Source organism: Labrus bergylta, chromosome 2 (assembly GCF_963930695.1).
Source record: "Labrus bergylta chromosome 2, fLabBer1.1, whole genome shotgun sequence".
NCBI classification, from domain to species: domain Eukaryota; kingdom Metazoa; phylum Chordata; class Actinopteri; order Labriformes; family Labridae; genus Labrus; species Labrus bergylta.
The window spans coordinates 29,804,269-29,817,088 of NC_089196.1; the positions used below are offsets into that span (position 1 = coordinate 29,804,269).

At 41.8% G+C, this 12,820-nt stretch overlaps 1 protein-coding gene across 2 annotated transcripts in view; it reads right to left on the reverse strand.

The window, feature by feature from the left end:
- Positions 1-12,820, reverse strand: part of LOC109989159 (netrin receptor UNC5C-like) — a 230,594-nt gene that overhangs the window by 18,671 nt on the left and 199,103 nt on the right. For both annotated transcript variants that reach the window (XM_065951374.1, XM_029278676.2), the window contains 4 exons: positions 7,127-7,344; positions 4,861-4,996; positions 3,499-3,586; positions 146-314 (listed from right to left, as the gene is read on the reverse strand). In XM_065951374.1, the coding sequence (XP_065807446.1) occupies positions 146-314; positions 3,499-3,586; positions 4,861-4,996; positions 7,127-7,344 (611 nt within the window). The remainder of the gene's footprint in view (positions 1-145; positions 315-3,498; positions 3,587-4,860; positions 4,997-7,126; positions 7,345-12,820) is intronic.

The following is a 12,820-nucleotide window of genomic DNA, read 5'->3' on the forward strand; positions in this document are numbered from 1 at the left end:
AATATGGAGGACGCGGGGTTTATACCGCAGCCAGTCAGCAGGGGAAGCTCTTAATATCGTGGCTTCACTCCCAGGCGGCTGTAGCTACGTCCATCTTAATATACAGTCTATTAATCAGACATAACACCAGAGATAAAGCACTGACCTCCCACTCTCCCATGGCCAGTTGGTTCCTGAGCTGTATGAGCCAGTCTTCCTCCACGTTGTCGGCGCAGTGGTGGATGGTGAGGATCACTGGTCTGGTCAGCAGGGCTCCTGGAGGCCCACAGCTCACTACCGGGCTCAGCACAGTCTGGATATCCTCTACCGGGGGTCTGCAAAGGGACAGATAACAGCGGGCTGAAATCGTTCTTCAGAACACCACCAGGCAGCAGCCGCAGCGAGCATCATCTGCAGAGAGCTGTATTGATTTCACTTGTGGAGTGTGTTATTCCGTCATAATGTTCACATTTGATAATAATAAAGGGGACAGGAGAATAGTTACATCATGTTAGAGTAGGATGGACTAGCTTTGGAGTACTGTCGACAATCAGAGAAGAAAACAGATGAGAGCCGGGCGGCACAAATTCAATCAGAGGATGATTAGTGGAGTCAGCGGGGCCTCAGCTGGAGACCGGAGCTCACAGCCCATGTGCACAAAATAAATGATTACTGGTCACAGGCTCTACAGATTTTCCCTGCAAATTCAAGTATTGGAACTCCAAGCACCTGACAATTAATGTACAAAAATGGGAAATTCATTCTGGGGTGGGATGCAGACGGGGCACTGAGGGAATGCTACTTTCAAAATCATGCTAGTTTTCTAAAACTACCAACCCTGCCTTTAAGCTAACTCTGGTTAGCTCATGAATTTCCTCCATACCTCATAAAATGAACAACAAACACTTTGAGAATAAATTCCTGATATTAAAGGGGTCATATTCTGCTTTTTCTGGTTTTATATGCTCTTTAGTGTGTTTTCCAAGTGTCCTGTGCATGTTTAGGAACATCTATGTGCAAAAATTCAAAGTCCGCGGAAACGCGGCTTCTCCTACGTCCTCCTGTTAGCTGCAGCATTAGCTGCATGTAATGCTCGGTTCTAGCCCCCCTTGAATAAAATTTGTGTGATATCACTGATCTAAGCCCATTGGCTTGTTGTGGTAAGCCCAGCAGCACGCCCATTAACTTCTGTAGCACGCCCATGATATGCCGTAGCCTGCGGTAGCACAGTAGTGCTAAGGTGCTAATGTTTTTGCTCCCCTCTGAGCCAAAGTGGCTGCATTCCCAATATGGTAAAAGGGGCGTGACATTTCCGAAAACCGTGCTGAGCGACTACCAATTACAGCAGAGCCAACAGGCTGACCAATCAGATCAGACTTGGCACACGTGGGGACTCTGAACGTGGGCACTTCAGAGCCTCAGAGAGAGAGTCAGAAGCGAGCCGGTGCATGGAGCGGCAGTTCATGAAAACAGACACTTTTTTAGAACTTTAGCTATTGTGAACATACTTTAGTAGGTACATAGATTCAATATACAAACCCCAAAAAGGGCGGAATATGACTTCTTTAAGAAACAACTTTGTATTTTAATTAACCTTATTTTATCTGTACATCGAAAGTCTTATAAACAGATAAAGTGCATATGAACGTTTCTGTGTAATCCATTATCCAGTCACTTTCTTCACTCATGTTGCAGAAGAAGGGGCACTTATCCTGAGCAGCATGATCGATTACGCTGCTGGAGCTCATTATTGACTCATGTAGCAGTAGAAGCTAACAGATAGAAACAGCAGAATTCAAACTGTAGCGCCTCATTTTGACTTCCTAATGTATCTTTTATCATACAAGTCGTAGATGTTAGAAGTGGAAACAGCCGTCCGAAGGTTACATCATCATCAGATGCACATCATGATTCTGGCTGGCTAATCGTTGCAGAGGGAAGTCAATGTAGCGTCGTGCTAGCCAGCTATTGACTGAGATGAAGACAGAGAAAAGGCTTGACTCTTAGAAATACTGTAGCTGCACTGCAGGACGGCTGATTCCTACTGACTGCTATTGATCAGGGAGCAGCTAGGAAGGATGCATGAAGCCAAGTAGTTGGCTAATTTATTAAAGAAGAGATTTATCTCTAAAAAAGGCACAAAAGCCCCAAATACGTCTTACAAAAGTGAAGCAAGAGGTGAGAAATATGTCAGTTGCACTGCATTTAACACCAGTTTGACACATAGAAATCATAATAATCAGTGTTATGTTGTAACACTTGCGAGATAGCACATATTTAAGAAGTTTAGAAATATATAAATAATAGATGTAAATTCTTTGGAATACTTTTGAGAATTAAATACTGAATACGTGTTTATTAATGTGTAAAATCTTTCTCTAAATACTCCGAAACTTCTGCTGTGTTGGCACGTTGAATCAGGCAAAAAATAAAGGGGAAGCTGTGAAGTGACCTCTGCTGAATGAATCATCGAAGGAAGGTGTGCAAAGATAAACTATAAATAATTATGATTCATCATTTTGCTGTTCATCCTAAAGCTGTGTGTCACACTGTGAAGGCTCCCCACGCAACGTACAAACAAGTCTGATGAGTCGCTGCTTAGGAGAGAGAGACTGACAGACGCAAAGAAAAGAAAGAACTGAACATAGAGGTGAAGAGAAGATAGGGAGGGACAAGCAGTGTCTAGAGCAGGTTATCCCGACCTTGGAGCTTGACCTCAAAAGGGGTCCCCTGAAATGTCTCATTATTGATCAAAATAAAATATTTTGGAGCATTCTGCCTTAATTAAGCTACAAGATTGTTACCCAGTTCATGAGCTACTGTGGGCCGTTAACGGATAACAAACTATCTCGGTCTGTCTCTCATCCATGCGTCATGTGACCAGCATTAATTTCCAGCCTTGGAAATTCATACATGCTCACCCGGTCGTACACATCGTACACTGAGAAAAATAAAAATCCTCCCTTTCTGCCCCGGCCACAAAAGTATGAAAATTAAGATGAAGGTTTACAATAGAAAAAACTACAAAATGATTTAAGCTTAAATTGTTTGAACAAAAAGCTGTGTGTGTTTTGGATGTCTGGGGATCTCCAAATTTTTTGTAAGTCAAACTGGGGTCACAAGCCATTGCCATTAAAGGTTGGGAACCAGTCATCTCGAGCAGCCTTTCCCAAACTTAAGACTGCCACGGCCCAATAAGAAATACAAAATTACTGTTATAAAATAAAAGTTATGACTCCTGCTATCACTTTAGGGTAAATTATTGGACATGATAACATGATATTATGGGAAGATAGACAGAAAAGTTTACTAAACACGATGTCCATGAATAGTCATTACAGGCCTTACTAATCACTTAAAGGGTTGACTCATGGTAAATCATCATTATTGTGATATTTTTTTTATTTTTATACTTGGTGGAGGACTTTTCGCGGCCCACCTGCAGTACCCACAAGGCCCACCAGGAGCGCCACAGACCACACTTTTGGGAAGCACTGAACTAGAGAGTTAAAAACTTACCTCAAGCTGTCCTTCCTGTGCACGGTCACATACATCTCATAGACGCGGCCCTGAGGAACGGCGCCCGCAGGAACCAACAAGCTCACCCCTGCAGGAGAGGCAGAAATAATGAGATTCATATCTGGATTTATACATTTAACCATGCAGGACTGAATTATTAAATGTCCCATCCCCTTTATCACTTCATCATTACGATGAATTATTCAAGAATCATTTTTAAAAGGCAGCCCGTGTGAGACTCTTCTCTTAATATCATGGAGTGAATGTCACTGTAATGTTTTATAACATTACATTATTCATTATTTTTGGTCCGTCCACTGCTTTTAAAATCTGAGTCTACTGAAAGTTTATCTTTCCTTTGTACTGTATGAGAACAACCTGAGGCCATTTTTTTTTTTTTTTTGCATAATGTTGTCTGCAGATGGATACGCCTTATGTGGTCACTTTTTACTTTAGGAACTAATATTCAAGACTTTTCTCAGTATCAGTTCAAACACTGGGTACGTCACTTCATTTAGATATTTAAAGATTAAAAAAGACTCCTGAAAACTACACTTTCAACCTACATGAAACGCCTTGTTTAAAGTGCTTAACCTCATATTTAAGTAGCTCAACAGCAGGGGTCTCCAACGCATCCCTAGCGAGCTACAGCTAGCTTGTAGGTCATGGCGAGGCTTTCAGAAACTCACCAAACTCATCAGAAATCTGACGATTAATGCCCCTTGAAAGTCTCTTAATTAAATCAAATACACAGATGTTCAACCCCTTCCAATACAACTTAATAGGATAGTTCTAGCAGAACTTAAGCAATCACAGCAATGGATCAGAAACCTCCATTGACTTGTCAGGTCAGTTATGCTGCACGCTATCTTAGCTCAAGTGTCTAATGCATTGCTATTAGCGAGCCTGTTTAGCCATTTTTATGATGGTTGACAAAGATGGCCATGATAAGAAAACACAGAGAACATTGTATTTCCATTGGGAATGGGAAAGTTATGAAAAAATTGCAATGCCGATGCGCTACTACGCTCAAGTCCACAGGAACTCTGCAGAAGTCTTCCCTGCAGGCGGCATACTAAGAACTGAAAAGGTGGACCGACACAGAATGCAAAAACAGTAATGGAGGCCTCATTTAAAATGTTGCACATACTAACAAAGCAAAAGAAGCCTTTACTGATGGTGGGACGGTGAAGGAAGCGACAGCCGCATTGGGCAAGATGATTTTCAGGGAACATAAAATTAAGACTGAAGTAATGTCAGCCATTACTGATGTACATGTTAGTGCTAACACAGTGGTATTAGGAGTCTCTGTGCTTTGTAAGATTTGACCTTAGCGGTAAGGGATGTGTAGAAAAGTCTTACCAGAGTTGGGCACAATGAGATGTCCTCCCTGGTTGTTGAAGGATCCGTGGGCGGTACATGAAGGATCCCGTGTCCGGGCCAAGCTCTGGCTGCGAAGGTTCATGGTGTCACTGTTATCCAACAGAGACTGGGTAACCTACGAATCAAAAGACAACACTCAGGACAGTCATAATAAGACAAGAATAAACAGGTTACAACATACCAAATACTCTACTACTCTCAAAAGAGACATCAACAACTCTTTACCTTAAAGATAGAAAACAAAACACTTCAAAACACACACATATCAAAGGTCAAATATGTAAGATATCTACTGAATGAAATCATAAAACCTTTAAGGAGACATGCTATGTTGAAGTGCTTCTCCGATAACCAGTATGTCCTCCTTCTAAGTTTGGATTAAGGTGTGGAATGGTTTGTTTTTGTTTTGACCAGAGAGGCGGTCAAAACACTCCTGAAACTATCTAGATAATTTCAGGAGGAATGGTCCAGAGTTTCTCCTGACCTGGCTGTATACACGTTTTATCGTTTGGGGGTGGTTGCCTCAAGGACAACAGCCTCTATACATGCAGAGCACGAACTAACCGCTAGGCTACCGGCGCCCTAGATTGTAGTTATTGTGTGCATTGAGCTGCACCCTTGCAGGCTGCAAGACATGAAACAGTGGTTTGAAGGACAAACTCCACTCAGAGCGGCTCTCTGTGTGGAAATGTATTCTAATGAAACCATAAAGTTCATGAAGGTCAAAACAAGTTTCACTGTGCACAGATCGACCTTTGGGTTTAAAGATCATTGTAGTTTTACTTTTGACTTGACTGATTAGAAGCCTGGAAGAGCAATCTGTTCTTACTCCCCCTCCAAGAAGAACTTTTCTGCTTTCATTAAGACGCTGTTTCTATTCCGCATGTTTTCTTGGTAACCGTTAACTTAAACCCTACAGGGAGGAAATCTGCATCTGCCTGGGAGCGCTGCCATAGGGCTGAGCTGACAGTCTGTGAGGAGAGGGCACATTTACAGTAGCCCTGTGAAAACACCTTAAGGGTAAGTGGTGAAATATGACCTGCTTTGCATTTCCTTGTCAGAGATGTCCACCGTGAGATGCAAAATAAGGACTTAACATTCAGCAGTCTACTCCTGCATCACGCACAGCTGACAAGTAAGGGCTTCGATGTGTTGGGAGACAGACACCAGACGGGAAACAAAATACTTTCACATGGAAAAAGACCCTCAAATTAGCGAGGCGAGGTCGCTCATTAGACGCAGCGGATGTTCAGAATTTAAAAGAAACATAATGATGGATGAAGCCATCTAAAAAAATGCCTCAGATCTGGAGAAAAATAGCCAATTCAGCTCTTGTACGGCCTCAGGACAGGTACCATGTAAAAAAAAGTGGTTTCATCTTCAGTTTATTTGTGACTCCTGTATGCATGCCATGCAGCCGACAGAGCTGAGGGAGGAAACTGAGCGACCGAGCTTCATGTTTATTAATCGTGTTCGCCTTTGCGTGGGAAATAATTCAAAATCATCGTTACAAGTAAAGAGCCAACTAACTAACTAACTAACTCCAACTACAGAGAATCAACCAACCCACTCTTCTTCAAACTGAAAACACTGAAACTTAAGGACTTGGTCGACTTTAAAACCATTCAAATCATGTACAAAGTTAAAAAATGATCAGACACCGAACAGTATCCAAAAGCTTTTTCAGCAGAAGGACATTAAACACAATCTCAGAGGAATATTTATGTTAAAAAAACAGCAGTAAGGACCAACATGAAACTACAGTTGGGTCAACGAGGGGTGTTAATTTATGGAGCAGCTGCAGTGATGAAATGAAAACATGTAAAACATTAGGACAGTTTAAACACATTTTCAAGAATAACATATTTAACAAATATAAAATTGAACAGTCAATGGGAAAAATTCAATCAATATCAGTTGTAAGGTCTGTACCGTCTACCAATTAATGTGTGTAATACGTTATATCTGTTGCTTTTGTAACTTTTTATCTGTATTATTCTACTTTATTTTATAAAGCTTAGTCTGGGATTCATTTATTAAGCTAAAAAGATAAAAGGGGTAGGACTGGATAAGTTATTTAACTTCATCCTACACCCTTTTCCAACATGGACTGGTTGAGGAAAAATAATCGAGCCACTGCAGAAAGTATGCTTTGATTGCTGTTTGCTTTGTTTGTAATGTATATCTTTATTTCATTTTTAAAACACATTCAAAATAAAAAAATAAATGAAATAAAATGAATTACCTTAGGAGAGAGTTTGGACGTGAAGTCCCCCCCGAGGTCGTCCTGAGGTGTGACCAGACCAGAAGAGTTGTAGACTTTGATCTTCAAGTTGGGCAGAGGGTCCAGGAGCGGGGAGTTGGTCATCGGGATTTTATCGGAGACGTCGTGGAGGGCATACACGGGGCCGCGGTACATGGCGGCTGCATTGGTCAAGTCGGGAGGGGCGGTCAGAAGATCAGCTGGAGGGAGGGAGAGAGAGAGAGAGAGAGGGAGGGAGAGAGGGAGAGAGAGAGAGAGAGAGAGGGAGGGAGAGAGAGAGAGAGAGAGAGATTATGAGATGACATGAATGTTATGGAAAAAAATAGTTTCTCACTTTGTTTACAAATGGACAGATTTACTTGATCAAAATGGGTTTCATATGAAGTCACGGCTACACTTCTTGGAATTGACAAATCAACAGATGCTATACTATCATCAGTGTTATTCCCAGACTGTATAAGGGCTTACACACTTGCAAAAATCTCCTGGAAAACTTTCCAGGTGGAGCTGTATATGGGACCAGGAGGAGAGCCAAAGAGGTCCATAGCAGCAGTCCATCCTCCAATGTAAGTGTGTGTTTGAATACCAGTGTAATATCATGCAATATACTGAATATTTTTACTTTTTGTACCCTTTACTTATTTCTTCTCCTTAATATTCTCCTTAAAATATTTTGAGCTTCGGTTAAAGAAGTCAAAACAGTGATATTGAGGAACAAAATGTTGCAAGCCTTTCTACATGTGCAGCAGACCCTTTGTGCTCTTTGTAACTACACATCATTAATAAATACAATCATATACACATCTGTTTGTCTGTTAAATGTTCTCCGCCATCCTCTATATAAAGAATTGAAAGGAAGCGAAAAGAGAGAGAGAAAGAGCGAGCACAGACGGCAGAAAGAAAACATATCATGAATATTAATGTTTTATGGTTTTGAAGAATGATTCCTATATTCTGACCTAAACAATGAAACCTTCAACACACGGCTGCAGTTTGGATCAAATGCGGTGAACGGGTAGATCAATGAGCAGGAACAATGGGAGTGAGAGGAGAGGGAGTCTGCAGATAAGGCTTCAGTGTCTGCTGTGATACACTGAGGTACACGGAAGCGTGAACTGAATCAAGGACTGCTGCACGACTGCTGCACACACGAAGACACAGACATGCTTAGACCTCGTCTGGATGCCTTATTTTTTCCTCTATTAATACAGAAAATAACAGCTTCATGTCTTCCTTTCAAGCTCTCGGGGTTTTTTAGTGACTCTGACTTCATCCCGATATTCAAAGAATCTCTCACACTTGAACAAATCAGTGTCTATTTGTAAAAGCACTCCCGATTTCATGGAGTCAATCTGAGTGCCAATCCCTGCTGTGCACACTGATCACCAATGACAGTGTCAAACTATACGATTAAACTTGCCAAGACCGATATGATAGGGTTCAGTTAATTTGAATTGTCTGATGGTTACTTTGTTCAGTCTTGTTGCCTTCAGTACATATATCAGTCAGTACCACCAGGCAGGGCCAGCCTCTCATTGGCTAGCCCATTGGCCATCCAACTATGATTGGCCCGTTGCATTGTCACAGCTGGGACTTGTGTAAAAATCATATATTTAAGCTGTGTTGTAACAGGCGGCTTGTGCCCGTCTTTGTATTTCAATGTAACACGTTTCCTTTTGTTAGAAATGTAAGGGTGATGTTGGAAGTTTTATATGTTGCCAATTTGTCGTGATACAATTCAAGTTAAAAATTGGTTGACAGAAATACGCCATATTTTAGATACTTTAAAGGTTACTTATGATACTCCTAATTCTCCAAGTCTCAGAGTACTCCAAAACATGTGTGTGAAGTTTCTTATTCTAAATCCACTCTGATCCTGTATTTGATCATGCCTATAAACCCCTCTATTTCAGCCCTGCTCAGAACAGGCTGTTTCTGTGTCTGTACCTTTAAATATGTAAATGAGCTGTGTCTGACCACGCCCCCTCTCTGGAAGAGCTTGGGTGTACTCTGGCTTTCTTGCACCATGGCCTATTGTTTTGGGTGAGAAGACAGGCTCAGAGGGCAGAACAAACACCTAGCTGTGGGGAGTGTCACCCACCTGGGGGAGGGGTTACTGCCCTTTGTGATGTCATAAAGGGAAAATCTCCAAACGGCCTGTTTGAGCACACATTTTCTGAAAAGTGGAGCATGCAAAAAGAAGGATAGGATGGACTTTTTGGAAAATTGGGGGGTTTGTTGACGGACTAGGGACACATATTAGTATTAGAAAAGTGTATTTTCTATACTATGTGACCTTTGAATGTTAGTTAGAGTAGATATGATAAGTTGATGCCTTCATGCCTTCTCTGCATACGTGACTCCCCCAGTTGGGCCTCCCCAGTCATCAAAGTCTGGATCTGTTCCTGTGTTTCAACAATAATAAATAAGAGTTCAGTTAATTCCATCAGGCAGACGGTTAGCCTCACTCCCTTCTAGGAAATTGGAAAGAAGCTGCAGCAGAGAGCTCCTCGTTGTTTTAATAAAACATTTGGCAATATTAACACAGTAAATCCTACATGGGTATTTACTTGACTAAAGCTAATCAAGGGACTGCGCTCCAAGCAACCCAATGAGACGACTAGCTCACTCATCTTTAAAGACACTTTTGATGAGCTTGCCAAAGCCCTTTTTCAAGATGAACAAAACCTTCTCTAAAAGGGAGAAAAACACCAAAGTGGAGCCCTGCATGAGCATGTCTCTGCACAGAAGTCCAGTCCAATAATATCCCAAATTTAATTGGGATTGGGATCACAGGAAGGACGGTTACCTACTGAGAACAGCTCCAGATTTGTTCGCACCAGGCTCTACTTTTTTTTTTTTGGGCGTAGTGCCTGAAATCCTGTTGTTAGTTCCACCAGCACATCTATTCTAATTTTAAAAATCCCTCATTATCACACTCGCAAAAACACAAACAAACACACATACACATCTGTCAGCTATCACTCTCTTCTGCTCTCTATCACCAGGCTGTTTAGCCTTAAAGCCAGCGGGTATTCCTGCCAAATCATCCCTGCTGAAATTTAATTAACAGCTAACGGAAGCCACAGAGAGAGAGAGAGAGAGAGGGCAGGGTGGGATAAAGAGAGAGTGAGACATGCAGGGACATAATTCTTCATTAATAGTAATCGAAGATGTTCCCTCAACGCAGAGTGACGAGCATCCTAATGCCTTCCTGTTAAAATGTCACCCAATCTCCGCTCTGCAAAAGCATTCACCGATGTACACACACACACACAAGAACTTGCACACCTATACACACACACATTCAATTATTACCGCCCACTGTGTACCAATTTACTTTGCTTACTTTCTGCCCTCATATTCCGGTGTATACCATGATTTGAATTTTGAATTTTTCCCCATAAAACTGTGAGCATAAGCATATTATTGAAAATGCTTTGAGTTGTGTTTTCACAACAGGGTCCTAAGGGTGAGCTGCTTGTGTGAACGCGAATGGCCTTATTTTTCTCCTTGACTTCATGCATTTTTTTTGGTTGCCAGCCCCCTTCTGGGTGTCTGGGTGAGCCGATGTGTGAACACAGCAGGTAATACTGCTTCCAAAACAGCGACAAAAACGTCTCCTCCTTACTTTAACTCTCTCATCCAGGTCTACACTCCTTCCCGCCCACTACGCTCTGCCAATGAAAGGCGTCTGATACAACCTTCACAACAGGGTCCTAAGTCTCTGACTGGACTCTTCTCCTCTGTCGGAATGAACTTCCAAACTCCATTTGATCTGCAGAGTCCCTCTGCACCTTTAAGAAAAAGCTAAAGACCCAGCTCTTTCATGAATACCTACTAACTTAATGATGATGGTCTCCATATTATTGATGATGATGATGGTAATGACGATGGTTTTTGTTTGATAACGACGACTTATAAGATGGTTTCTATACTGATTAGAGCTCTCAAGAACTGCCCTCAATGTTGTGCTTTGCCTCTGGTCACTTCCTGTCAGCACCTGTGTGTCCAATCAGACTCAAAGCTGATCGTTTGCTCTTACTGACATTGTTCCCTTTTTTCTAGATCCTTGCTTGTGTTGTTCTTACTCTCTGATGTACGTCGCTTTGGATAAAAGCGTCTGCTAAGTGAATTGTAGAAGTGTAGGTGTAGTTGCCGCGGGTGATGAGCAAGATTTCAGTGCATTTGAGTGCATGTGTGAAAACAGGATTCGTGCGATTTAAATGTTATTCAAGCATTGTTATAAATTATCAAAAGCCAACATATTTACAGTAAACAAAAAACTGTGATGCTGTGTGAGTGTATTTGTTGATGTGCTCCAGCCTACATGGATGTATCTCTGAGCATGTTTGCCAGCCTTATTGATTTTTCTTTTTCTTTTTTTTTTTCCAGTTTTTGTGCCAAATGTGTTTTTGTGTGATCATGATAACTAAAGATTTTTTCTCACACAGGTCAAAAGTGCACGGCTCCAGTTGACTTTTACTCGATTCATCCACACTCCCTGGCTAATCTCGGCATTTCCAGTAAGCTATCCAATGCATGCACACGGGTGTTCAAGTGTTCAAGTGGCGTGCTTCCTTGTTGCCTTATCCATTTGCCCAAACACATACTGTAGTCCGGGAAATTGCAACACAGACAGGCGGTATAGAAAGACGTCTCCACTGTAACAGGAAGACAAACGGAGAGGGAGTGTGAGCTCCTGGAGGAGTCACCATGACGAGAGAGAGAGAGAGAGAGGAGACGCGGTGACGGGGGAAGATGGAGACAGAGATGAAGAAAGGAGGATGCTGATAAACAGGAAATGTTAACAGGAGAGGAAGAATGAGTGAGACAGAGACGAAGAACCACAAAGAGAGACTCCTTGATGGAGGAAAGTCGTCTCTGGTGGAGACAGAGACGAATCCAGGCGAGTAAAGAGAGACAGCAGGAGACCAGAGGGAGACAAATAAATGATACAGTATCAGAGCTTTAAAAGTGAAGGAGCGCCAGTCATCCTGTATCCAGCTATCAAAACATGTCCGCTCTTTATCTATTTATCTGGTATCATCAAATCTCAGGTCCTCTCTTCAGAGTCTATTAAAGAGGATGATACTTGAAGACAAGTTCCCCTTAAACAGCGAGTGTCATCACAGAGTGTTCTTCAAAAAAAAGTTCCCAGAAGTCCTTTGGGTAATGTTTAGCTGCAGAGCTCTGACACTTTGAGTATCTAGGTAGAAACTTACATTGAATTATGCAAAGAAAGAAACTTCCCTTGTCTAACTTCAAGAAAAGAAGACAAGACTTTACATGTGAAAAACGGCATTTTGTAGTGTTGTACCCAAGACCAAACTAACAGAGACCGAGTCAAGACCAAGACCAGAGCGTACCCAGACCAAGGCCAGGAACACAACATAAAGGGATTGAGACCAAGACCATGAATATATATGAAAAATCTATATTTCAATCTTAAATATATCTTAATAACTTAAACGTGTCAGCAAGCACAAGTTGGACCATTTCCACTTTTATGTTTTTGAGCACCATCAGACAACTTCATAGATTTCCAAACAGTATTGTTGTCGAGTCACCAAACCTTGAGTCTGAGTCCCCGTTACCTGTGTCTCAGTCGAGTCCCCAAGGACTTCCCAAGTCCAAGTCCAAATCCTCAAGGTGGAGTATGAGCCGAATCAAGTC